At 47.3% G+C, this 27,016-nt stretch overlaps 1 protein-coding gene across 1 annotated transcript; it reads right to left on the bottom strand.

The window, feature by feature from the left end:
- Positions 1 to 11,951: 11,951 nt before the first annotated feature.
- On the bottom strand, positions 11,952 to 25,818 carry LOC136002915 (E3 ubiquitin-protein ligase RBBP6-like). Its single transcript, XM_065658152.1, has 11 exons — positions 25,386 to 25,818; positions 22,162 to 22,270; positions 18,442 to 18,478; positions 17,549 to 17,593; positions 16,185 to 16,273; positions 15,988 to 16,072; positions 15,330 to 15,469; positions 14,929 to 15,101; positions 14,292 to 14,395; positions 13,650 to 13,828; positions 11,952 to 12,750 (listed from the first exon to the last, which is right to left on the bottom strand). The coding sequence occupies exons 1-11, from the start codon at positions 25,816 to 25,818 to the stop codon at positions 11,952 to 11,954; spliced, it is 2,193 nt and encodes a 730-aa protein (XP_065514224.1).
- Positions 25,819 to 27,016: the final 1,198 nt, after the last annotated feature.

Below are 27,016 nucleotides of genomic sequence, written 5' to 3'. Positions count from 1 at the left end.
AAAAATCACTATTCACACACACACATTGGTAATAAAGATAAAATATAGAGAATGGAAATTATTTAGCGGAAATACTCTCTGAGAGGTGTTAAATGGTAACAGTTACCAATTAAAGAAAAAGCACTATTCTAAAACCTTCATGCCAGAGATGACACACCATGAACTCACAGGTATCTTGTCAAGTAAGACAATGACAGGAACCAAACTAAAGAAATTAAGCTCATCAACATCGAGAAGAAGTAAGTGGTTTAGAGCGTGTTGCTGTTTTTACTGACAGTAGAAATAAGTCCATAATGTGGTGGGTTGACCCAGCTGGTCGCGGGGCCCCCACCCAACCGCTCACTCACTCCCCTCTCCTGGGGAATGGGGAAGAGAACTGGAAGGGCCTGCCTTGCCGCAGGTTGTTCCCCCGGCTGGTGGGGACCGTGTGGAGGCGGCGGCCCCAGCGCGACCCGCCTGGCTCCCGGTACCAGTTCAACGCCCCAGAGACTTCAGGCCCGGGCGGCCTCGCTGGGTCCGGGCACTCGACGGCTCCTGGGATTGCAGTGCCAGGGCTGTTTGGGGTTTGGGCTGGCTTTCGGCACTTTTTTTTGAGGGGTGGGAGTGTGGACTTGGGACAGTGAGCAAAAGAGATCAAAAAGGTAAATGAAAAGAAGGACAAAGAATATGAATAAATGAATCGAGAGCTAAAGACACCGTAATGAGAAAGAAAGGAGGCACGGGCGGGGCGGGTGTTTCACAGAACTCTCAGGGGGGCGTGCTCAAGACGACTGTTAATCTGTGGCTCTCCGTTAATTGTTGACAGAACGGTGAGCACATGCACCAACCTACGGATAGGGCAGATGAGGAATCATTTTGGAACCCATCATTAGGATACAAATGGATAGCTGGCGGTAGAGTCATACGGATTAATTTTCACTGGCATTAATTAACATCTGCAGGGTTAAGGTTTTGCATTAAGATAATTAATTTAGCAGAAGTTAAGCAAGCTGGCTGGTCAAATAACCTCAGGTCGGCACTAGAAATCTAATCGTGCTCAACGGCACAGATTCACGAATAGTATGATATCTACGATAGGTCTGGGCGCATTAACATTGACTTTGCTCAATTAGAGCAGGCCAGTTGTGATCATTGAATCTTCATGCTGCACAGATCCACAAATAGCATAGTATATACCATAGGTCTGGTCGCAATCAACGAGAAATTCTCACAACTAGATCTACAGATAATGAGGTTTATTAAAGCAACAGGTGCAAGTTCTTTGAGATGCTGTTGATAAATACACTGTCTGCAAAAACACACTTGAGATGCAAAAATACACTGTAGTTGAAAGCAGATGTTGGTTGCAAGAAATAAGTATTGGTACCATATATATATATAGAAATTCTGAGATGACTATATATTGCTGTTAATGTGATTTCAAAATACAAGCTTGAAGTCCAAACTTGGTATAACTAAGTGCACAAATCTTACCCAAGAGCATCCTCCTGAGCGTGGTGAAGATAAGCTCAGCCTACGTGATCCCAGGCTCAGCCTGTCGACTGGTCCCACAAGTCCTTTATGCTGTTCCCTTGACTTCTCCGTGATGGTGTCTTCCCTCCCCTTCCTCTGCTGTTAGGCTATTTTATACTATTTGGTAGGTTTACATGAAGCCTGAGTGACTCAAGTCATACACACCTTTGTTATGGATTGGTTTAGAATTCCTCGCTTCCATTGTTAAGGTAAAAACCTCCTGCGCATGCTTGAAGGTGGGCTGGGGACTGGTACCCGTGGAGATGGAGATGTGTGTTGCTATTATAATGAGCAACCTTTATCCATCGGACAAATTCCTGGCTCAGTAACTAGCATTTTTGGACAGAATGGACACGTATCCTTTTCAATGGACCGCAGCTATACCTCATCTTCAAACCTGACAGCAGCTCCACCATCTGGTTGTAGCACCCGTGCCTTGTTACAACAGGCCTGGCCATGGCACCTTCGTCCCACTCCGACCCCCGTGTCTTTTATCTGATCCCACGCTGAGCTTCCTCAGGCGCCACCAATGGGGAACGCAGGCCAGGGCTGCGGGGTGGAACCGTAGAGAACAGATTTCTTCAACTCTGCGCAGCTGCCTTTGATGCTGAAGGTGTGGATATAGCTTTGTTCTCAGTGAGTGCATCCTTGGTATTCAGTTCCAATAACTTGCCCTCTCAGTAATTATTCCACAGAAGGTCATATTAATCAACAATTACTTTCCTGAGAACAAGCTCCAGGTGGGGAACGACACCGTCCTGTTGAACGTGGTGCATGATTAACAGTAATTAACTAAGACTTCCCTCTTGATTGAGAACAAAGAATTAGAGTAGTAAACAAGGGTGACGATAAATGAAAACAATCAACAGTGTGGGACGATGGAGTAATTGGATAAGAATAACATCAGTGCAGGGAATCGTGAAACACTAAGGCACGAAATAATCGAACCTCACCGAACGCAAGTTCATAAGAGCTCTAATAAGCCAAAGGCAATTAATTACTGACGGCTCGCTGGCACCGGTTCGGTCACTGCAAGCGCCGCGGGGGTCACGGTGCGCTCGGCAGCCGGGTGCCTGCCCGGGGGTGCCCGGGCCAGCTCAGGCCGCAGCCCGGCCCCGCTCCCCAGGGCTGTGCTGCGCCCTCGCGGGGGCCCCGGCCCCGGCCCACGGACACGGCGGCGCCGGGGCCGGTCCCGGGTTCCTCAGGGCGGCCGAACCGGCGCTGCCGCCGGGCTCAAAGCAGCGCCCGCGGCCCGCCCCGCGGCCCAGCGCCGGCCAATGAGCGCCGGCAGCGGCGCAGGCCCTCGGCGGGGATTGGTCAGCGCCGCTGCAGGGCTCGGCCTGTCAGGGAGCGGCCGGAATCGGCCCCTCAGCCCCGGGCCGGGAAGCGGCGGCCCGTGGGGAGCGCGGGGAGGGGGCGGCGTGGGCCGGGGCGGCTCCGCTCCCCGCGCCGGGCCCGGGCCGTGCGGCCCGCGGGGCCCCGGGCCCCGCTCCCCGGTGCCCCACCCCGCGCTGCCCCCCCGGGCCAGGGTGCGTGTCCGTGTCCCGGCCTGGCCCCCCGGGCAGCACCGGGCGCCCCCGGCCGACACGAGCGACTCGGCCCCGCCCTCGCCGCAGCCTCGAGCGGCCCCGGAGCAGGACGGGGACGTTGGGGGCGGCCCCCAGAGCCCCCCCAGCCGGGCCCTGCGGCCCTTCCCGGCCCGGCCCGAGGGCCCCGGGCCGGGGCAGCCGGGGCCAAGGCCGGCGGGGCAGCGGGCAGGGCCGCAGCCGGGCAGAGGCCCCGGGAGGGGCCAGCGCCGGGGACACGGGTGTCCGCACAGCGGCCACAGCCGGAGCCGCTGCCGTGGGCGGGGGGGCCGTGGGGCACACACACAGACCAGCCCAGGCAGGTGCCAGCCGCACGGGAGCTGATGGTTCCTCTTCCAGCCCGAATCCTTGAACCGGCCAGAAGTCAAGAACGAAACGTGCTCTTAATCCACATCACTTGATATCTGTGAGGAACTGGAAAAGGTGGATGTGGCTGAGGAATGTAACTGTTGCTCAGCTGATTGCAATTGCATATAAAGTGTATAATAGCAGGAATGCAAAAAAAAAAAAAAAAAAGGCAGAAAGAGCCCAGGCCTGTGCTGTACAGCTTCAACATAAACTTCAGGCCTGTGTCCAGCTGCAAGATAAACTCAGCTCATTGTAACCGAGGGGTCTGCCAGGGCCTGGCAGCTCCCACTTGGTACCAGCGATTACGCCGCCCGCGTGGCCTTGCCTGTGTCTAAACCGCAGCGAGAAAAGAGAAAAATAGAAAAAGCTGCCTGCCTGCTGCTAAAGTGGCGAAAGGGGGGGCGCTTTGTCCCCTCGCCACAGCGATAGTGCTGTTAGAGCTCTAACACTGCATGAAGGAGACTGAGGGAATTTAAAGGCATCCCCAGCAGATCCCTAATCCCAATGAAGCTGGGAAGTTAAAGCACAAATTTTTTTAATAGACTTACTCTGTAGTAACTAGTTGTAAGAGACTTCTTGGTAAATTCACCGTGTTCTTGGGATCATGGGAAAGAAAGAAAGGCCATTTTTTAAACCAACGGAATTTCAAATTTGGAACAAAGTTTTAGCACATTAATTCTGGTATATGCCAGAAAGCCATGTACCTCTCTTAGGTCAAGATTTGTTAAGTAAATGGGAAGCTCAAATAACGTTTTCCAAGAATTCTGTGTAGTTGCACATCCCACAAGAATTGTGATGTGACAGTAGAAATTGCATTTCCCGGGGTAGCACAGCCTTGGGAGCGGTGGGTGCAGCTGGCGGCTCCAGCGGCTGCAAGGCAGGTAGCTGGGAGTCCTGGGCTGGACTCCACAGTAAACCGGAATCCTGAAGTGAATTAAATCATGATATTACTTTGCTTCGTTATCAAATTGACTTTTATCTTGCATGTGAGTTTTCATCACTCTGCCCTTCCAGTTCTCTTCCTCATTCCCCAGGAGAGGGGAGTGAGTGAGCGGTTGGGTGGGGGCCCAGCAACCAGCTGGGTCAACCCACCACATTATGGACTTATTTCTACTGTCAGTAAAAACAGCAACACGCTCTAAACCACTTACTTCTTCTCGATGTTGATGAGCTTAATTTCTTTAGTTTGGTTCCTGTCATTGTCTTACTTGACAAGATACCTGTGAGTTCATGGTGTGTCATCTCTGGCACGAAGGTTTTAGAATAGTGCTTTTTCTTTAATTGGTAACTGTTACCATTTAATGGTAACACCTCTCAGAGAGTATTTCCGCTAAATAATTTCCATTCTCTATATTTTATCTTTATTACCAATGTGTGTGTGTGAATAGTGATTTTTTTGCCAAAAAATGCCAAGGGACGGGTCCCAGAGTGGTGAAAAGCAAAAGGAGGACAAATTTTGATGCACAACATTTTTTATGATACAAGACCTTTATCTACTTTTCCAGTCTCTGAAGTCCTAATTGTGCAGCAGGGAGCCTGGAAGCTCTGAGCTCCCTCCATTTGCCCCAAATTTCAGCGCTGAAAGTGAGATTACCCCAGGCGGTGGCATTCTTTTGATTCAATTTACAGCCTACAGCACAACATGGGTCAGAAGATAGACCGGGACACCGCAAGAGGAATCAAAATCCTGGGGACTAAAAGGTGCGTGTTCCTCGGAATCTCAGGTGCCACAGCAGACCGGTTCTTGTGTTGAGGGAGCTGGTCAAATGACCCAGCTCGATTTCTGAAATGGTGTCTCAGTTTGCTCAAGTAACCCCTGACTTGATCCATCCACACCTGGTTGTTCTCCAAACTCCTGCCGTCAGGAACAAAGGCCCGGGAGACCTTGCTGGTGAAGACAGAGGCAGAGAAGCCATTAGGTAGCTGAGCCCAATCTGCTCCTGTTCATACTAAATTCTGCATTTGGCCCGCGTTAGGGGAGGAGTGGTTGAAACAGCAGAGGCTGTGCTGCCATTCAGCTGTCGTGGTTGAGACAGACAAACGACATAGACCAAGTTCCTCCAGGATGAAAGTAGTAGATGCCGTTTATTGCCACAAGTGCATTTTTATACAGTTTTACCAATTCATGTGTCTCATCACTATTGGTTACAAGTTAACAGCAGTAACATCTCATTGGCTAATGTTGCTATCATCAATGTTACTCTTCTACTCCCTTCTCTCTCAGGGGTACACCTTGGTATCTCTGGATACTCCTTTACTCCCATCTTTCTCATGGGTAGGCCTTAATATCTTCCAGGCTGATCTCTGTTCCCATGCTCTCCGTCAGGGAATCCACGGACCCACCGTAGTCCTCCACAATTCCCCTTTTTTGTTTTTATGCTAAAAAAATTGCCTTCATTGTCCGCTGCAGGGCCCTTTGCAGCAGAGAAATCATGCATGGCAACATTAGTAACACAACCACTGCAATCATCGAAACAACCAGTCCTGTTTTCACTACTGATAACAACCACCCTGAAAGCCCTCAACCACTAAGCAGTTTCTTGTATATACCATCAAAATCTTCACACCCATGTCCTTGAGCTAACAACAAAAAGTCTATTGCGGCTCTGTTCTGCAGTGCAGCATGTCTTACAGAATCTACATCTAACAAAAGTCCACTTAAAGCCTTGGAAGTTCTGTTAGTTTGCTTAGCTAGCCAGCATCCTAATTTTTCTAAAGTATTTAAAGCTTGAGCTGGGCCAACACCAGGTACCAGAGATCCTAAACCCCTTAGTCCCGATGCCCAAAGATCTACATTATCATCACACTTTGACTTATATCTATGCAAAAAACGTTTTTCCCGTGTTGCTCTTCTGTGATCCACTATCATGGATGCATTGGGCATTAAGAGAGTTAATTGTCCCAAACTACACGGTCCTCCAACAGCATGAGAAGGAATTCCTGGCGAGGCTCTATCTCCGCAGATCAAGAATACACCATACAGCAGTATTCGAGGTCGCTGTCCCACATTACCAACAGCACCCCTTGGATTCTTCTGCGAAGCATTACACCATCGAGTTTCATTTCTATAGTCACCAAGGGCAGCATTAACATTTTGCAGTTTTATCCATTCATGCTCTTGTATATTGGATACAAGCGTCCCTGGGCATAGATCCCAGCAATTCCAGTTCCTGTGGTTCAATATCTGCTTCCGGGAGGCAATTAATCCAAAGTGCCATGTCGGTACTATTACAGTTCGTTGCAATGCCTCTGCACCGACCACTATTTTGAAACAGTTGTGTGATGCTGCTGTAGTCATCAAGGGAGATGCCAACCAAGCATGTGTGGAACGGGTTTTTCGGAGATGCCATAGCTAGGCATATGGAGTCCTGGCCAGTCGTGTTGGCTAAAGTAATCCACATGTTAGTCTGTCTCTGCAGGCATCCAAAACGCAGGAGCTGCAGCAATCATCGTCAGGAAGATAACACAGGTTTCGCATTTTGCGCCGGCAACCATTGTGGCCCTTGATCTGTAAAGACACAAGCATAGCCTCTCCCCCAGGTTATCAATGGATGTGGCCCTTCCCATTGACCATTAAGTAGTGATTTGATCATAACTAATGTAGGTTCTTTCTGATTTAGCATGGTTTTGGGTCATACTTGCAAAGTGTTTCATCATAGGGGGAATTTGGGCTGCACCACTTAGATATAAGTGATTCGTCACATACAATGCTTTTGACAATCAATTTTGTGGTGTTTCCCCTGCTTCTCCCCAGTTTGTTCTAAAAAAAAATTTTCAGAATCAGATGCATGCGTTGGACCTTGCCTACATACTCAGAATCACAAATCAAATTTAGAGGTTCCTCCTTAAAAAGCTTTAAGTAACGTAAAGCTGCGCCAAGTTCTACTCATTGGGTTGAACCTTCAATAACTTTTTACAGAATTATGCCAGTTGTTATCTTCATGCCAGACCACTACAGCTTTATGAGACTTCCCTGAACCATCACCAAAAACTGTGCAAGCGTGTGGGCTCAGACCAAATACAAGTATAGCCTGTGACCTGATGTGAAAGACTTGCAGGTTCTGCAGCAATTTACATTCAGGCATGCCAAGAGCTATACTGGTAAGAAAATCCGCTACTGCAGTTTACAAGGACATAGACTGCAAATAAAAAAAATCAAAATTAGGTTTCACAGATGGTACATATATGACAAAAGGATCATGGCCTATTAAGACTTAAATTCATTCCCTGCATTTCTTGATCAGAGTAACAATCTGTATATCAGTCTGTTAGCATTCTCGTCATACTGTCCCACAATAGCCACAGGTTTTTTCTATGTTGTAGCTACGAACAGACAAATCTGCAAGGTCAGTCGAACGCAGTCAGCCTGTAAGGTTGTCATAAAGTTATTCATCAAAGTCTCTAACTCCATTTTGGCTGTCATATTTATTGGATATTGTTTTCCCTTACCGGATTGAAGTCCCGTTTCAGTTCTATCAATGTAGTGTTGGCTTTACCGATACTTTGGCTGCCAATACTGATGAATATACAGCATTCAAAATTTCCTTCGAGATTTCTCACTTGTAGCAAGCAGATCTGCACCTTCCAAGCAGCTTCTTGTAGGACATGCAACTAAACAGAATTCTCAGAAAACGTTATTTGAGCTTACAATTTACTTAACAAATCTTGACCTAAGAGAGGTGTAGGGCTTTCTGGCAAATATGAGAATTCAGTTGGTAAAACTTTGTTCCAAATTTGGCATTCCATTGGTTTCAAAAAATGGCCTTCCTTTCGTCCTTTCCCATGATCTCAAAAACTAGCACGGTGAATTTACTAAGAAGTCTCGTACAACCGGTTACCACAGAATAAGTCTATTAAAAATTTTTTTTGGTTTAATTTCCCAGCTTCATTAGAACTATGGATCCACTGGCGATGCCTTTAAATTTCACCCTCAGACTCCTTCATGCAGTATTACAGTTCTCTAGCAGTAACATTGCTGGGGGGGTACAGGGGGAATAAAGCCTCCCTCTCGCCCCCATCTGAGATGGTAAGAGCTCCAGCCCAGCGTGAAAACAAATCAGTCCAAACTCCACATCAGACCAGCTTGGTTCCACTCCACACCCAAACCAGCACCAGTCTGACCCAGAGAAGCACTCAGCACTCTGACCCCCCAAAGCTGACCGGTGTGAAAAGACCGACTTCAGCAAGGAGGCAAAATGATGAGCTCCTTCCCCAGATGTGCTGGAACCTGAGACGAGATGGAAGCAAAAAGAAACAGCACTGACAACCCCTGATTCAGAGCCGAGAAGCAACGTAGTGCCACAACAAGGATGGATGCCAACACTCTAGGAAAAAAAGACAGGGGAGGGGGAAATAAAGCCCCCATTTCTCCACTTAGCAGCGGGCAATGAGGTTTTTCCATTTTTTTTTTTTTTTCTCTTCTTGCTGCAGTTTAGATATAACCAAGGCCACGCAGGTGGTGCAATCGCTGGTGCTAAGGAGGAGTTGCCGGACTGCTGGGTGACAATGAGCTGAGTTTCTCTTGCAGCTTGGCACAGGCCTGAAATTTATGTTCAAGCTGTACAGCACAGGCCTGGGATATTTTGATTTTTGTATTCCCATTTCATTCCAAACATAATACACTTTATATGCAATTCCAATTAGCTCAGCAATAGCTACATTCCTTAGCTTCATTTACCTTTTACAATTTACAGATGTCAATAACCCAGCATATTAAACATCAATCCATTATTCCGTTTTCCTAGATCCAAATCAGTCCATATTCTAGAATATTCTACAATATCGTTTCAAGTTTTCTTTTATCTGAATATTTTCCCAAAAGTTACTCTAATGTGTAAGGATGCATCCTAAGGGGGAGCAAGGTGGTATTTTAGTAGCAGAACCGGTTCCCATTTTGTAATTATCTCCCCTAACAAAATTCTTTTGGTACCAAATAGATATATATATATGCAAACTAAAATACTGAGCTCAGATATGAAAACCAAATACCGAGTTCAAATATGCAGATGGATCACAGTTACACTTATTCAAGACAATATCTTGATTTTTGCATTGCACCTTTGGGCTGCTTACTGTTCAGCCAGGTAGAGGTGATGCTGGGTCTCCCTGACAAAACAGGTCAGGGCGCGCTGGAGCCCAATCGGCACCTGCCCCACGCTGCCCTAGCAAGCTGGACTGGGCAAGGCTTTTATTAGAGTCTCATCTGGCGTGCTACAACTGTTATTCCAAAACCAGGATTCTTTACTTGGTGTGCATACAAAAGAGCCAAATTTAGTACACTAAGACGAGACACAGCCTATCACAGAGTTGCACAAGTCTGAATGCTGGAATAAAGCTAGCATGCTAGAAAGAAAGGTAACGGCTATTACACACAAAATTTTATCATCACATTCACGCAGTAAAAAACCTAAATTACTCATGATCTTCTGTATTATCACAAAACACACATTTTGAGTCCATGGATTCTCATTATTTACCAGTCTGCGAACTCACCGTACCACACAACAGACAAAGACCTACTAAAACTGCAACATGCTTAAACAGATACCCACAAAGAAAACAGGCCAACAAGGAAGACATCTATGATTGCTGTGTTATACTTAAAGATACTTAAATGTTCTATTCTCCGGCCAGTTTTCCCGATCATTTAAGTTATACAGCAGCCACCACTGATTTCAATATTTCACAAGATCCTCTTTCCTCATATTTACAAGTGCTTTCCTATGTTCTAAAACACCTCCCAATACCGATTTCTTAGGAACACAACTGAAATCAGTCATTTCCGACCCCATGTCGTAAGTAAAAAACCATGAGAAGAGGGAGGGAGGGGGAGAAGCACAGGGCTGCTTGCAGCACGAGTGGGAAAAGTGGGGAGAAGGTTTTACGGCGCACTTACACGAGCAACATGACAAAAAAGTCCCCCGAAAGTTTGCCTTCAGAGCTCTAAATACAGACTCCGAAATGAACAGTTATCAGAGAGAGAAGAATCCTGACAGTTTGCACCACGACGGGTACGGGCCTCGCCTGAGAGTTTGCCTCTGGAGCTCCAAGACACAGCCCCTGGAGCAAACGGTTATCAGGAGGGAAGACGCTGACAGTTTGCTTTGTGAACGGATACAGGCACCTGGAGAGAAGGTCAGCAACATTTGGCTTGGCATGTTTCCCCCATGCAGTAAATAATACAGTGATCCCACCACGAAACTCTTGTAAGTCGCACTTCTCTCTAAGAACTCTAAACATTGTTCTGCAGTAAGCAGAACCCTAAATTACTCCCCCATGACAGAGAGACCAGTAGGCAATTCAGTGGGGCCTTGAATTCAGCATTTTCACCAGGATTTGAGTGCATTTCCCAGAGGGGGCGTCTGTCTCACCCCATCCTTGTTCAGCGTGGGATGGAGACGCTCTGCAATGCACACGCCTGCTGTTCCTGAGAGCACCTGGGCTGGTTTTGCTTTGATCGCATCCTCTGACACTGCAGCCTTAAAACCAGTGTTAGCAAGAACTGAATCCAGCTCAGGAAAACTGCTGAGCTCTAGATGTGTTTCTCTCAAAAAGTCATTTTTGCGGCTGTGGTGTCAGCACGCCAAAAGGCCCACATCTCCACATCATGTGCTCAGCTCTTAGGCTGGGTTTATGTTTGCTTGAATAACCACCTGTAAAGAAGTCGATGACACGATATCCCATGCCAACATCCACTAAGAGTGCTTCAGAAGGTAAAAATTTCTTCGCTCCAACATCCGCCCTCCACCCCTTCCCCAAAATATACTCATTCACTGTTCACTCTTAATCCTTCATTCTTCAAAGCTGGATGGCAGCTACGTGATGATGAAGTGATAAACAGTTTACTTGGGAGCTGGAGGAGGGAAAATACGTAGGGGACTCTCAGATCTCATTTCAAAGACTGAGAGTCCTTAAAACATGGAGAGGGAATAGATTTGCTGCCCTCTGAGTTTGTCAGCCACCTTCTGCTATTTCTTAGTCAAACACACCAATATGGGATGTTCCTGTTACTTGGCTGTTGCATATTTTTGCACATTTATAGCTTTAACAACTATTGCCGCTCTTTACTTTTACCTTCCCAGATTGTTTTTATCTTTACTTTCTTGTGCTTTTTGATGCATACAAGATGAGAAAGAAAACAACTGTCAAAGGGAACTGTCTGCTGTACTGTTCATTTCCAATGACCCGACGTGGCTTTTAATACACAACACATCTAATTACAAACATACCAAACCAGGTTTCTTTCTGTCATGGGTAGTTTATTGTTTGAAAAAAATCTTAATATTTTCATTAACTGTAAAGAAGAAAAAGCGACTTGTATTGATAACATTAAAGCCATTATAAACTCAGTCAAACTTGAATTAAACACCAGTGTCAAAGTACTATCTAATTAGAGCAAATCCTCAAATCAGAATTAACAAATAGTGATGGACTACAACCAAACCATCACAATAATATAGAATCAAAACTTCTGACTTCCCCATTTTCATTTGAACATCATCCGCTCTAACTGTCGCTCTTGGGTTTTTTTGCACCTTCAAACAACTGAGCATTGGGAAATCCTTCATTCTCATCCTCTCTTCTTCTCTTCCCTTGGAATCTCTGTTTACTTGCTCTGTCATCTCCCAGTGGGTTTTTCACCTCTTTCTCTTTTGAGTTTGTTGGATTTTTCATGCCGTGGTGCTCTCTTCCAGAAGCTTTTTCAGGGCCATCTCCAGCTATACGACTATTTTCATGGCGCTGCCCACCAGGACAATCCTCCCTACATCCCCAAGTATATGGCAAAAACTCTCGTCTGGTCTCAGGTGGATCAAACCTCTCTGGAGAAAAGGTCTCTCTGTTCACTGGAGGTCCAGGCTGAGCACCAGCAGCACAGCCCCTGTCAAACTTTCCAGACCATTCTCCATAGTTCCTTTCCCATTCTCTGTATCTTTGCTTTTCAAATGGATCCTGAAATTCAACAGATCTGCCATAGGCAGCTTTCATACCATATAGTGGAACTGCTGTGTGTCTGTTAAAATACTCCCTTTCTCCTTCCCCTTGAGGTGTCGTCCTTTGAGTGCGAGCCTGGCCTCTAAATACTGGAGACCTTGACCTAGAGCGGTAATGACCACGCGACCTTGACCTAGAGCGATAGTTATGACTCTTCCCTTTGCCTCTTCTTGCAGGCGGTAGCAACGGCGAGTAGGAACGAGAACGACTCCGTGATCGAGAGTCGGAGCGAGTGCAGGAAGAGCCTGATCGTGACTTGCAGTGGGTATACGAACTTCTAGGGTAAGACAAAGCACCACAGGGAGACTTGGACCTTTAAAAAGCACAACACAGAAACTAACTACATTATTTCAAAGCAGTCACTCTCCCCGTTTTTTTTCCTCTCAGATTTGGGTTGGTTGGGTTTTTTTCTCTTCCAGAGAGCAAGTTCTAAGGGCTAAGGTGCAGTATCAAATAGCAAGAAAACATGATTTAGCCTGAAGACAGTCACGCTCGATTTTAAAATGCCAGTCTAGTCTATTTAACTTCACTGCTTATTTGGCAATTTGTAGAGGATGCAAAGCCCTTGTAATGCAATCCTACATACTATTTAATCCTACGCATTATTTAATCTTCCATACTATTTAATCAACACTTCCAGCCAGATGTCCCAGCAAAATCTTGCACATATCTTGAGCTCTGACTAGGAACCTTAAGTTTGACCTTTATTACAATTACAGTTTGAACTTTACTACGAAGAGACACCAAAAAACCAAAACGTGGTCACTATAAGAAGAGGCCACACCTTGAATCCTGGTGTCAGTTTTGGGCCCCACACCCCAGGGCTCAAAAGGGCTGCACCAAGATCACCTCAGGGCTCAAAACGGCGGCCCCAGGGGCACCGGAATCGCCTCAAGGCTCAAAATTTCCGTACAATACTCACAGTTTCCAGGCTGGTTTGTCACCTGCTGAGCAAATTGCCCTGGCTCTCATTGGCTGACCTTTTGGAGTGGAGAGAGGAGAAAGAAAAAAAATCCCATTCAGTTTATCTGAAGAGAAGTTTTTCAAAGAAATTCTGAGGTTATAGTTACCGGTTGTGGGGATTGATTGTCCTTGGGGGCCCAGGAGATGTGGGAAAGCTGCTTGTCTTGGAGCAGGAACCTGATAATCCTGGTGAATAAACGCAAACGCATGGAAAAGAAGCCCTCCTGAAATCCAAAAATCATGGTATACCTTGAAGTAAAACTTGCCTTCTCTTCTGACAAAGTGCTGATGGACAGAGAGGAAGATCTTGAAAGTTCCGCGCTTGTCACCAGAGCAGCAGGAGGTGTCACGAGTGGTGGCGGCTGCTGCCCAAGCTGCTTATGGACCCTTCTTGTGTAGCCAGTTCCGTTTCTGAAGTTGTTCACAATCTAGAGGCAGAAGAACCATTTACAGAAAGATAACATTATAGAACATATTCCAGAAACTTCAGCAGATCTACACACAAAAGCCTCTGCGGAGTAAAATTACTTGTGCACTCCTGCAAATGCCATCAAAGCTAAAATAAGTCAACATACAGAGATCGAAACATGTCACATTAAACATGGATGTTAAGGATTGGTATTTAACCCTTTATTTAATGCTTTGGTATTTAAAGTCCTTCAGTGTTAACACCGAATTTGAATGTGAGGCAATCATGCTAAACAAAACTGTGACCTGAATTAGCCAGATTGTCTCTAAATTTAGAATTGTGACCTTCTGGAACAACAGATAATGTGTTTGCAAAGGAAATTCAGCCTTAAGCAATTTAACCTTGCTTAAGGAGTTGTAAATCAATATTTTTTACAAACGGGCTTTTCTTACAAACAGCTCGTGTAAAAGTGATCGCGTTACCTGGCGTAGGAACTTGTTGGCAACTAAAGCATCAGGAGAAACATCCGTCCGGTGACATGTTGGGCATTTATGTTCCTCAGATTCCAGTAACGCTGTCCTGATACCTGTGAAGAATTAGAGACATCAAACTATTTTTAGCCAAACTAAGGACATTTTGTGGGTTCTAATCAATTATAAAAACACTTAGATGATTAATGGTTAAATATGGTCTGGAATTAAGGGCATGAAGCTATAAATGTTCAATAGTGTAAAAAGATTCTCGTATGCAGCAAATAACTATGGAGTTTTGATATTTTGCTCTTGGAACATTTGAAGATGTAGACTGGGCTGTGTCCTGGTGTTCTAATTAGTCTCATTAGATGACGCCGTGTCTGGATGTTTCGACTGGTCTTTTTTCCACCTTCTCATCCAGCGAGAAGCCACCAACCTCAAGGTTAATGAAAAAAACACGTCTCAAAAACCATGAGTAGGCAGGTTTGAGTTCTGGAGCTTTGAACCAACTCTCTCAGGGAGAAGAACGCGGATTAAATTATATTTATTTCTTATATTTCTTTTCTGATCTTTTAAATGATATTTCTTTCTTATATTTCTACTTTCAGAAGAGCAGGTGTGATGCTTGGCATTAACAAACCCTTACATTCATCACAATAACTGTTTCCACAACAGGGAATAATGACGGCATCGGTCGTAATGTTTTTACAAATGAGACATAACAACTCCTCCGGAACAGGGTCGTTGTTTGAGGAGGAGGAGGGCGGTTCCGCTGGTAAAAATGGAGGTTTTTCCTTCTTCCCTCTCGCATAAGCTTCCCTGGAGGGGGGGATGGAAAATCAAAAAGTTGAAGATGGGCAAAGGAAAGCTTTTCCAAGCTTTGGATTTCATCAAAGGGAGATAATAGATGGAATTTGCAGGTTACCAGACAACGCTTCTTCCCCCATAACTACAGGTGCTGTGCAACTTGCTGGCATTGCCGCTCACACACTCACACGTGGTTTCTCTCGTTGCCTTTCGGGTTAGCCCAATTAATTCTGTACTTACGCATTAATAATCGGTATTGCGTATTTTCCGGTGCTTGTCAGCATTGCACCCCTTTTACTGGGATCTTCCACCTCCATCAGGAAACTCCTGGGAATTCCTGTGCTCTTTTTAATCCTGGGAACAGGCTCAAAAGTTTTGTCCTGTTATGAACAGAAATGCAGACATATCTCATCTGAAGACCCACACTTCAAATGACATTTCAATGACTACTTTAACTAGCAAAAGCTTTTCATCCTCTCCTTTTGCTCAGCATAAGGGTTGCAGGAAGATTCAACAAAAGACTTGTGTAACTAAAACACACAAATATCCAACAGGTGAGGTCAACAGAAACATCTCGCTTTTGTACGGAATCCTAAAAACTGCCAAACGTCATTAAAAAGAGTTCAAAATAGAAAATTTTCCAATAATACTGAAATAGATAAACAGGCATGAAGGATCACAGAGGATGATATACAGCAATATCTATTGTCTATGACCTAGAAAAAGGAAAACTTTACATTTAGAATTCCAGGTTGCCTTGTATTTCGAACAGCTTTGCAACATTGCTGGACAACCTCTGCATTTCACCCCAAGAGAAACAATTCTTCATATGATAATATTAAAATTGAAAACTAAAGGATTTTTTAAAAGCATCACCAGAAGTTCCCCCCAGTCTTACCCCTTTTGTCGGGCAGTTCTTTATATAGTGGCCGGGTTTTCCGCAACGGAAACAGGTGTACGATGGTGGAGGTTTCTTCACGTAACTAGAATTTTTTTGGGGAAAAAAAAGAAAAGTGTGTCATTCTTGTGAAAGCAAATGCCTCGACAAGTTTTCCATTGTCTTCAGAGAGGAGATCTGACATGACCAACACTCACGTGGCTGGATTGTATTCCCAGCAGGACTGAATCATCATGGCTTTTATTTTATCTTCTTCAGAAGCTTTGGCTTCAGCCAGGTTGGCCGTCTGTTCAACGGGGAATTAACGGTGCGACACACATGTTACGTGTTTGGAACTCAAAACTTTCAGCTCTGTTTGTACCTTTGTAACTAATCCCATTTTCTTCCCAGCTACGTGTAGAAAAATCTGTATTATCCAGGATTTGTAAGCTCTAGATAATTTGAAGGAGAAGATCTCCACTGTCCATTTAATTGAGAAAGATAGAAATTATTTGGACCTTCGAGCATCAATCGTTCAGATCAACCACTCCTGGTTTTGTTTTTATATGCATTTATACGCTTTCATTCACAAATCAACCATCTACGTTCAACTTTTTATTAAATGGTTCTTTCATATATACATTATTTTTCTCAACGCCGATGTAATCCAGATCAACAACTATGAAATCATTTCCAGTAACATTTACGGAAAACTTGACAGATACTTGACTAATTTGAACCCAAACAGTTACAAAACACATCCAAACCCCACAAAACATGACTAGGAATAGACTGTAATTCAAATATGGCATTTAATTCATCAAAATAATAAAGCAGAAAACTTTTTACAACACATTGCCTCCATGCTGAGCCAGTCTGCTCTCAGCTTTACATTATTTTCCTGCATTTTTCTGAAACACTTAAATTTCTTCAAAAGCTGAGATGTCTGCCACATGCTTGGACAGTTTTTCACATTTTAGCATACAATTCCACATGAGATTGCAGAATCAAGGACACATTTAGAATTTAGATTTCAATTTCCTTTGGTGGCTACCTTCCAATCTAATTTTTTCCCAGAATGTACACAATTTAATTTCTGCAGTGAGAGAGGGAAGAAGTTCCCAGTGGGAAGAGATTTCTTGGAAATGAACTCCAGCCTAGAAATTCAGACATCACTGTGCAATCGTCCATGTTACAGAAACGCTTCTGTTTTGGCTGTTGCAAACACCCCTGAAATGTCCATAATTAAATTATTCCGTGAAAATTGTGTTAGCTTCTGGCGCAAAAGTAACGAAACATATGAAAAACAGTCAAAACAGCTTCTGAAGTGCTGCTTCTTTGCATCTTGAAGATGAGCGATTCTGCAACGTGACGTTGGGGCTGAGAGATCACAGGATAGTGTCAAAATATACACACATTTTAAAGGTAAAATGAAGACCTTAAATTATCAAACATGAAGGTATTGTTCACATTACAAGACTTGTGCAGCTATAGGTCGCCATATCAGATTTAAAAATAGGAAGAAACCACTTTTTAAAAAAGTATTTGACAAGAATATATACCTTATATTATATAGTAATACCTTAATAAGCTGTGCCAGAGAAAGAGGTGCAGGAGAGTCATCGATCTGTTCAGAAAAAATTAAACGCATATTCAATTGTACCTTCAAGACAGAGCGTAGTAACAGTGGGACAGCAGCACAAAAAAAGCTGTAACAAATTCAAATGTTGCCGCCTTACTGTTCCACAATCACGTGTGAACTTTCCAGCGATTTATTCCTACCACACTAAGTTCTGCTTTGAAATACATACAGAAACATGGGAAAAAAGCCAAATAAACTGTCTTTATGAACACAGAGTTTGTGTTGATACACATGCCAGTAAAAAAAGAGAAAAATAACTGTTTTCAAGAAATAAAAACCCATCTGAATTATTTGGAATACAATAAATGCAATTTACATTACAATAAAGACAAAATATAAAAAACACATAGGAGACACATAGTATTCAATCTAAGTGGCAAATCCAGATCCAGACCATTTACCAGTCAAGTATTTCCTTGTGTTTCTCATTTATATAATATTTTAGCAGCGGAATGACAGTGTTTGCAAACCTGAAAAGAACACCACTCCTTTCCCAAATGTAAATTCATAGTTGTGTAGCAACGATATTTAAATTCATGGCAATCTATTAAAGACATTTTTGTACGCAGAGGGGCCCCAACTAAATCACTTCAATTACACAGTTTTAGGAACAAATCCCCAAGTATTTAAGGACACGACAAGGAATCACGGAGCTGCACGGAACTGTCCTCGCAACAACAACGTGACTCACTTTTTACCTTGCTGAGTCCAATATTTTTCTACATTGATTGGAAAATACATTATGTTAATGCTTGGAAAATTCATACAAGGCTGTGTTGGTTAAAATTCACCGTGGTGTGTAGGAAAAAGGGTGAGATTATGTTTTTACATACTGCTTTTGATGTTCCGCTCACTGGCTCCTTTTGACTTCTAGAAGGAGAAATAAAGGTGATCAGAACTTAAATAAAGCATTCCGACCCAACAAAAAGCAGTGCAACCAGATTCTAAAACCCAAACATCAAAACTTGATGTTCTGATGGCCTAAGGAATGTGGAAATTTATTCTTATACATAAACTCTTCTTTCTTGGTGCATTCAGTGCAACTGAAAAAATACAAACCAAAATTACATGCCTACTTTGTGACAAATCACTCTACTCAGTCATCTGACAGAGACACAACAAAAATCTCTTTAGAAGAGTGTTTCTTTGTGGAAGCCCAAGCACTGTGATCAGGTGTCTGCCATGTGTAGCCACAAAAGCGCCAAAATACTAAATATGTCATAAAACATATGCTATATTGACTAAAAATAGCAGTAGAAATGTCATTTGAAAGCAGTTACAAGGGTTTTGTGTTATTTCGGAGCCCTGCAACAGACACCGAAAAAAAAAAAGGTCTTAATTGCCAGAAAGTGTTCTAAGGTAATCTTGAAAGCACTGCACAATGCAATGTTTTAGGAAATATTTATGACGCTTGAAAACTTGCTGAGATTCCATATACTCATTGATCTGTCACTTCGTTTTTTCATATTTATTGGATCTTTAGTGTGCAAAAAAATCGGATTTGGGGCCTATGAACACCTGCTATCTCCCCCCTCCTCACCCAAATGGAAGAAATAGTCAAACACTGAGAATGAGACTCTTCCCAGATGGGAATAAATTCAACGTTTATGCTACAACATCTTTACTATAAAAGCAAACACATAAACCAAGGAATCCCTCTGTGTCCAGGAAATGGGATCTACAACGTGGGTCTCAGAACAACCAACCCCGAGAACAAACCCAGTTAAATCATCTGAAGAGTCACCGCTGTTGGAGTTCGATCCTCACCTCCTAAAAATGTAGGCTGGAAAAAGTAGGCCTAAAAATGTAGGCTTATAAAATGTAAGCCTAAAAATGCAGGCATAAAAACATAGGGTCAGGTCCCTTCAAAACTACGGCATCACAAGAAAAATTAACAGCCGCTTTAATAAGCAAGATACAATCTGAATGCCTCTATAAACTAATATCCATAAAAAAGGTTTAAACACACTGAAACGCCTCACAAAGAATACAAAGCTCTATGAATACTTACAAAATGTGTGCTCCAGCCGCGATTCTTCCAACAATTTTTGATGAGCTCTTAGGGACTGGAGCATTGTCATCTGTGTCTTCTGAAAACAACATAAATACAGAAAAGAAAAATAAATTAGTCAATTAATGAGTGTATATTAATATGAGAATCCCTTTACAGATACAAAAGCAAAATTTTATACGTAACATCACACTTCTATCGTCTCCATGTGTGAACGGGACATTTTGAGAATGCACAAGGAGCAAAATATTTCTCACAGAAGAGCAAAAATACCCCAACTACTTGGGAAACTTAGACTGAGCCTAAAACACCGAGATCCCTCCACAAGGACGGGTTTTCTATTTATATTTTACACCACATTCGTCTTTAGACAAGGAGGCAAGCCCTCAGTCCTTTTAGATTAGGCCCAAACAAAAACCCCAGCTACCTGAGACACTTAGACTAAGCCTAAAATACAAAGATCCCTCCATGGTAACAGTTTTTCTATTTATATTTTACACCACATTCATCTTTAGATGAGGAGGAAAGCCATCAGAACTTTTAGATTAAGCCCAAACAAAAAACCCAGCTACCTGAGACACTTAGACTAAGCCTAAAATGCAAAGATCCCTCCATGAGGATGGTTTTTATACTGTACTTTCACAATCTGGATATGTCTAAATCTTTTCAAGCTCCATCAGCAGCTGTTCCCTGGGACCTGCTGGCAGTTTTAAGAATTAAAAAAAAAAAAGAAAAGAAATTTAAAAAAAGAAAAGAAAAAAATGCTGCAGATCTACTTAGGCTCTGTGATGGTGGTTTGGTGCAGGGATCATGCATAACATGGGAATATTTCACCATTTCTGCTCTGGTTTTCAGTGTATTACTCCAAAACACCCACCTGATGGCATCTTTCCAACAGCAAACCCAGCGATTTGCAGCATTCACCTTCTTCAGGCAACTGAGAAATCGCTGGGCTGCAACTACCTCCTGCAGTGTCCCTGTCACCTGCAGTGTCACGGAATCCTCACCACGGTACCGGGCATTGTGACAAAGGTTCTATGTCACCTGGGTGTGGCAGCCCAGCGCCCCCTAGGGGAGGGGGAGCCTGTCAGCCCCGGGCCTGTCACTGCCTGGTGTCCCTCCTGTCACTGCCTCATGTCCCTCCTGTCACTGCCAAAAAAGGAGAGACTCTTCTAAAACAATCCTGCAGGGTTTGGGAGCTCTCTGCCCACATGCAGAGCCCTGCGATGGCTTCAGGACATGGAGGGGAGGGCAGCTGGTTCTCTCCCTCCACTGACCCCTTCTCGGCCACCTCTCCAGCAGCAGCACTTTGCTCCCAAGCTGTGCCAGAGCCACCCAAAAAGCCTTTCTCTTCCCCCTGGGGATCTAAAGGAGCAACGAGATGGGAAGAAACGGTCCCCTCTCTGCCTCAGAGCAGCCTTGCGGTCACTTGGGCCTTCCAAACATGGCCAAAGAACATGGCCTTGTGTGCTTCCTGAGGCTACAGAAGAGGGGACACCACTGGAAAATGAGTCCCCTGCCCCTGGTGATGGCTGAGCCCAACATGGGAACATCAATCCCAGCTAAGGGCTCCTTGAAGAGTCCCCACTGTCCCTCTAACTGCATTTCTACAAAGAAACAGCACTCAAGAATGACACAGATTCAAATCACGTATCTGTTTGGCCACCTCAGGTGGTGCTCCTTCTGCTCTGGACCTCCAGCCAGGGCCACTCCATCCTGGGCACCACTGATCTGGCCTTCAGTGGGTGGCATTGCATAGACATGGACCCCTGGGACATGGGTGGCACCAAAGGGGAGGGCTCCAAGCTGTATCCCGCTGAGACGGTCTTCTGCGGTTCTGTCAGCACCGACCAGAACATCTCAGGCCTTGATGTCAGTAATTGTGCTGTCTCCGGTCTTGGTGGCTGTGGAATGCAGACCTTGTAGGTGGGCTCCTCGGGCAGCCTGGCCTCAGAACTCATTGGTGGTAATTTGCTTCCCATGGGAACTTTCTTTTCGCCTTGTCCTGCTCTGCACCTCTGAGGGTTCACGGCCTGCGCTGGGCTCTGCTTTGGTGCTTGGCCTTTGAGCTCAGATTTGCCCTTGGCTTGGCCACTCATCAGCTGCTTTTTCCAGAGGAGTCCCCTGGGATGGCTGGCAGACGCCTGAAATGACACGACAGGAGGGGACGGCCTGAGGACACGATGGGTTTGGGGCCCCATCCTGCCCCCACGAGCCACGTGCCTGTTTGCGCAGCCACCAGCAGCTCAGCCGATGGCTGCGCTGAGCTCAGGAGAGGAAATCCCTGAGCCAGGCCCCTCGGTGGCACACGGCTGTCCCCATGCACAGCTCAGGAGGCCACACTCGGCGCTCTCCTGAAGGAGTGGAAAGGAACCAGCCCTGTGAAGTGGGGGCTCCTGGCAGCCCCATCCCAGCCCTCCAGGCGCTGCCTTCACCACTGTTCAGCAGCAACGAACGGCAAGTGTTTGGGGCTGGGGAATGGGCTCCTGCTGGGACAGAAAATGACCTCGTGCAGACACCAGTCCTGAGCCCCCAGACTCACCTGACCCCAGAGCTGTTCCTCATCTCCATCGCCTTCTTACCCCAGAGCTGTTCGTGTTCCTTCTTAGCCAAGCTGGAATGGGCTGGCAAGGGCAGCTGAGCAAATCTCTCTGGAAACAGGAGGAGACGCCTTGTCAGAAGAGCATCACTGATTCTGCCAGCCCGGGTGACACGCAGCGGTGCTCAGGCCTCTTCCCAAAACATGCGAGAGGGCCGTTCTGCTCCCCTGACAGCGCCATCTCCAGAGGCCTCGCACCCTCCCCAACAGCGGCACCTCCGGGCTCCTCTGCGAACGCGTCAGTGGCGCCAGGTTCTGGAAAGAGGGGCTGGGTGATGCCAGGACGTGACAGACTCTCTTGGAGAGGTAATTCCCAAAGTGAGGACAGGCCCTTGAATCCTCACCCTTCTGCTGTAGCCAGGGATGGGCTTGCCCAGCCCAGCCCAGGGCTTGGTTCTTGTGAAGTCAAGCTTAGGAGAACAGGCTGTGCCAAGCTGGCATGAAGCTTTGGTGCAAGTCAGAGCCTTTTGGCCATCATGGCCAGGGATTTTTCCATCAGACTGCATAAGCTGGTTGCCCACGCTATGGAAATGAGCTGGGAGTTGCTTTCCCTTCCATGCCTTGCCTGAGAGGTGGCAAACTCTCTTTTTTCTTTTTTCTTCCACTTGCCCTCACCAGGGATATTTCTCAAGACCTTCAGAGGGTCCCTGGGCAGTGGTTTCTCCACCAACTCCAGTTCAAACCTGGATAGAAAGAGATGACACCAGCATGACCCAGGGCACCACCAGCCCTCCCGCTTGCTGGGATCACCTGCTCACAGGCAGAGTTTAGCACACTCGTAAAGGCCATTGTGTTCCCAAGTCGACTGTGCCCCATCCCCAAGGACTGTCCTGGGAGATGGGGTCACCGAGGAAGGAGTCCTGGTGACATGGGAAAGAAAGTGTTGCCTGAAATCCTCCATCTGACCCATCAGTTCTGCTCACAGGAATGGCCACAGGCCAGATACAAATGAGAGTCACTGCTCATTGTCCCTGCAGCAGGACACTCGTGGTCACACGGAGCAAAAGCCGCCAAACTGCAGCTGAGCGGCTGCTCAGCCAGAGGCCAAAGCTGCCGACGTGCTCACTGGGGACAGACGATGACACGGCCAGTGGGAGTCAGGGAAGCCACAGCTACCGTGTGAAGACACCACCATGTGCAGCAGCTGGGCAACCTGCAATGGAGGAACGTGGAGATGGCAGGGCATGCTCAATGTGGGCAAGCTCCTCAAGAGTGGAGGAGTTCAGGGCAGGAAGAGGTGGCGGGATCGTGGTCTCGCCTGGCCTGAGCAGCTGGCCGTGTCCTGGCCGGCCACACACAGGCAGGGCTGGGGAACTGTGGTGGGTTTGCTCAGATGGTGGGGGGCTCTGGGAGTCGGGGTGTTGGTGCCTGTGGCCTCACGGGTGCCCCAGTGCCCACCTCACCCGGGCTGAGGCTGGAGCAGAAACTGTGTGTTCCAAGAGCAAATGGCACCTGGCAGCCCCGTGCCCAGGACTACAGCTCCCAGCATGGGCTGGGGCGCTCCCTCCAGCTCTCTGAGCCATGGCCACAGCGTCCCCGGCCCGGCCTGGTGAGGCCTTGGCACAGGCCGCCCCGGGCAGTGGTGGAGTCACCGTCCCTGGAGGGTTTAAACCATGGGCAGATGTGGGGCTGAGGGACATGGCTCAGTGTGACCTTGGCAGTGCTGGGTCACAGTTGGACCTGGTGATCTCAAAGGTCTTTTCCACCCAGAAGGATTCGGAGCATCCAGGACAGACTTGGTGGCGCGGAGCAGCAGCCTCTGGGCCCGGCCAGTCGGCCCAACTCGGTCTCACTCGCTGTTGGCTCATCCAGCCCAGTTCAGACCCAGTGACTCGACCTCCACATAGAACCAGAAGAGGCTGCAAGATGGGCCCACGCAGCACACAGCTCTCAAAACCCCCTGTCCTGGTTTTGTTCAAAACAAGTTTCTCTTGTAGTGAATTTCCCTGTCAGCTAAAGTCTTCTTAGTAACTGCCGTTTTCCTGAAAGTTAGGTACATGTTTTGGTAGACATAGCAATGGAACGCAAGGTCATTGATAATGATGCATTCCGCGAGATGGGCAGGCAGGAGGTGAATTGAAAACTGACCAACTAAAGTATTCCATCCCATTCACCTCATACTTCATATAAAAGTGGGAGGTCACGAGGATCTCGTCCCTTTTTCCTTATGGCCGACATTGGGAGAGGACCTTGCGAGTTGTCCCTGTGAACTGAGGCCTAGTGACAGACTGAATCCAGCTCCGGTTGGCTGGAGGGTCCAGTCCAGGACTTCGGGTGCCGGCCCTACACCTGCCGGAGCAGTTGCCGGGACTTTCAGGATTGGTTTTGTATATTTTGTATTATTTTCTCTATTTCTGTTAGTAGCATTAGTAAAACATTTTTAATTTTTCCAACTGTCTTCTCTCTGTCCTTCTTTTCCCTCCCAATCGCCTGTCCTTAGCGGGAAGGGGGAAGAGGAGGGGTTGAAGGGGAAAGTGGGGGGAGAAGAGGTTAACAATACATCTGCCACGGTTTTACTGTCACCCTGCAATCAAACCACGACACCCCCTCACAGAGACTTCTCAGAATGGGGATTTCACCAATTGCCCCAAACCCCACAGAGAAGCAAACACCCCGTAAATGACACACGCAAGGCCAACAAGAGTTTGTTTCTAATTGTGGCTTTGGCTTTTCTGCCCGCTGGTGCCCAGTGAGTGTTTCTGAGAAGTGATCCCAGCCTTGGGACGCAGGTTGCAGCTGTTCCTCGAGGGCCTGTGGGCAGGCGGGCCGGCCGGCAGAGCTGCCCGTGGCTCTGGAAGGGCTCTCTGAGCTCTTCCTGGCCAGAGGCAGCACTGGCAGGAGGGACGGGGCAACGACAACTACGGGCAACAACATCTTTCAAACTTGGTACATAGTGGTGAGGAGTGACAAAACACATTTCCCTGAGTCTGGTCGAGAACACCTTGGTAAGTCCCGCTGCTCTGGAGAAATGCCCCAAAGTTCACTCCAGGCCATCCTGGCTGGACTCGACCGCATCCAGGGAGCAAATGAGGAGCTGCAGGGCCTCTTGGAACAGCACATCATCAGGTATGGCCAGTTCGGCTGCCAGATCTCCAGAGGCTTGGTTGGAAGCAGAGGGGCTGGATGGGACATCACTGCCCAGGGTGTCCCCATGAGGGGGGCCGTGCCAGAGGTGTTGAGGTGCGAGGACAGCTGGCCCTTTTGCTGGTGGCCAGGCATGGCTGTTGGCAACACCACAGGGGCTGTGGCCACCGCATTCCCCTCCAAATTGGTGCCACCAGTGTTCCCAGGTGTGGGGCTGCTTCTGGGACCGTCCTTGGCAACCCGCACCATGTCCAGAGAGACACCAAAGAGCTGATGGGCCTCTTGGAGAAGCACCTCCTCAGACACTTCAACATCATCAGTGGGATCCTCCGGGGCTTGTTTGTGGGGAGCAGCAGAGGGGCCTGGGGGGGATGTTCCTGCTCCGAGGCGCCCCTGCGGTGGTGGCCATGCCAAAACTGCAGGGCTGTGCCCATTGCCCCTGGACGTGCCGGTAGCTGGGGATGGGGATCGGCAGCACTGGAGGGGCTGGGGCCACCACTGTGCCCTGATGGACATAGGGGCTCATCCACTGGATGTGGAACTCGCAGGAGCCAAAGCAGCAGCCACACGGAGCCCTCTGCAACCCTGTGTGGGGGAGTGGGAGCCGTCCTGGGCGGGGGAGACCCTCCATGGGCACCCCCCAAGCCAGGCCCCATTGCCAACAACTCCCAGCTCTGCACAGGCACGTGGGGAGCTGGTGGCTGGAGCAACCCTGCGGGGTGAGCTGCTGTGTGGGGAACAGGGCCGCAAAGCGGGAGGAGACTCGCTTCTGGGAGGGGAGACGTGACAGATGGCCCCAGGTACTGGGGAAATTCTCTGGAAACTGGATTTACTAGGCATGCATCAGTCAGGCCAGGGCAGGGCCGCTCGGCCAGGCTGGCTGAACCCCCGTGCCATATCTGCCGGGGGACTGGGGTGGTGGGTGCTGGGAGTGCCCGGGTAGGAGATGGCAAAGGTGCCGAAGGTGCCGGGGTGTCCGAGCAGACAGGGGTGTCGTCCCTGCTGGTGGGGCTTGGGGGGCCGGGGCTGTCCCCCTGCCAGGGGTGCCCAGGCTGCGGGGAAGGGCTGCTCCTGCCCGGGTGGTGGGCACAGCGGGGCTGAGCCTGCAAGAAGGACAGGAGCCATGGCCAGCGGTCACCTCTGCTCTTGCCCCCAGGTGCGTCCCGGGCTGCAGAAGTTGGGCTCGGTCCCTACCTGGCGGGTAGAAGGTTTGGGGGAGCACAAAAGGCTGCAGGACCCACAGAACTGGGGGGGTCGGGGGGTGTGCACTGGGAGCCACTCGGGCTGCAGCTGGGGCTGCAAGTGCCTTTGGCTGGAAGCCTTGGGCCATTCCCAGAGCTGGGACAACCTTGGCATGAGCGGGAAAGGCACTGAGCGCTGGCCTTAAGATGGATCCCTGCGGAACCCGCTACTAACTGGTTGCCAGCCCGACATGACCCCATTTTCTGGAACCCTTTGAGCCCAGCCCATCAGCCAATTGCTCACCCACTGCACTGTGTGTTTACCCAGCTGTGCACTGGACATCTTGTCCAGGAGGATCCTGTGAGACACGCTATCAAAGGCTTTACTGAAATCCAAACAGATCGCATCAACAGGCTTCCCTTGGTCAACTAGGTGGGTAACCTTCTCCTGGAATGAAATTAAGTTTGTTAAGCAGGTCTTTCCCCTCATGAACCTGTGCTGGCTGGGACAAATGCCTGAGTAGTTCAACAAG

This window comes from Caloenas nicobarica, unplaced genomic scaffold, assembly GCF_036013445.1.
Source record: "Caloenas nicobarica isolate bCalNic1 unplaced genomic scaffold, bCalNic1.hap1 Scaffold_83, whole genome shotgun sequence".
In the NCBI taxonomy this organism is placed as follows: domain Eukaryota; kingdom Metazoa; phylum Chordata; class Aves; order Columbiformes; family Columbidae; genus Caloenas; species Caloenas nicobarica.
This window is presented reverse-complemented; position numbering and strand designations above follow the sequence as displayed.

What these genes read in the sequence shown, in the direction of transcription:
- LOC136002915 (XM_065658152.1), bottom strand. Translation starts at nt 25,818, where the DNA reads ATGTCCATCAGGGCACAGTGGTGGCCCCAGCCCCTCCAGTGCTGCCGA. An exon ending in AGGAACAGCTCTGGGGTCAG is followed by an intron (nt 18,479 to 22,161) that starts GTGAGTCTGGGG and finishes TTCTCCTTCTAG; the next exon opens with AAGTCAAAAGGAGCCAGTGA. An exon ending in CTCTGGCACAGCTTATTAAG is followed by an intron (nt 16,274 to 17,548) that starts GTATTACTATAT and finishes CCCGTTGAACAG; the next exon opens with ACGGCCAACCTGGCTGAAGC.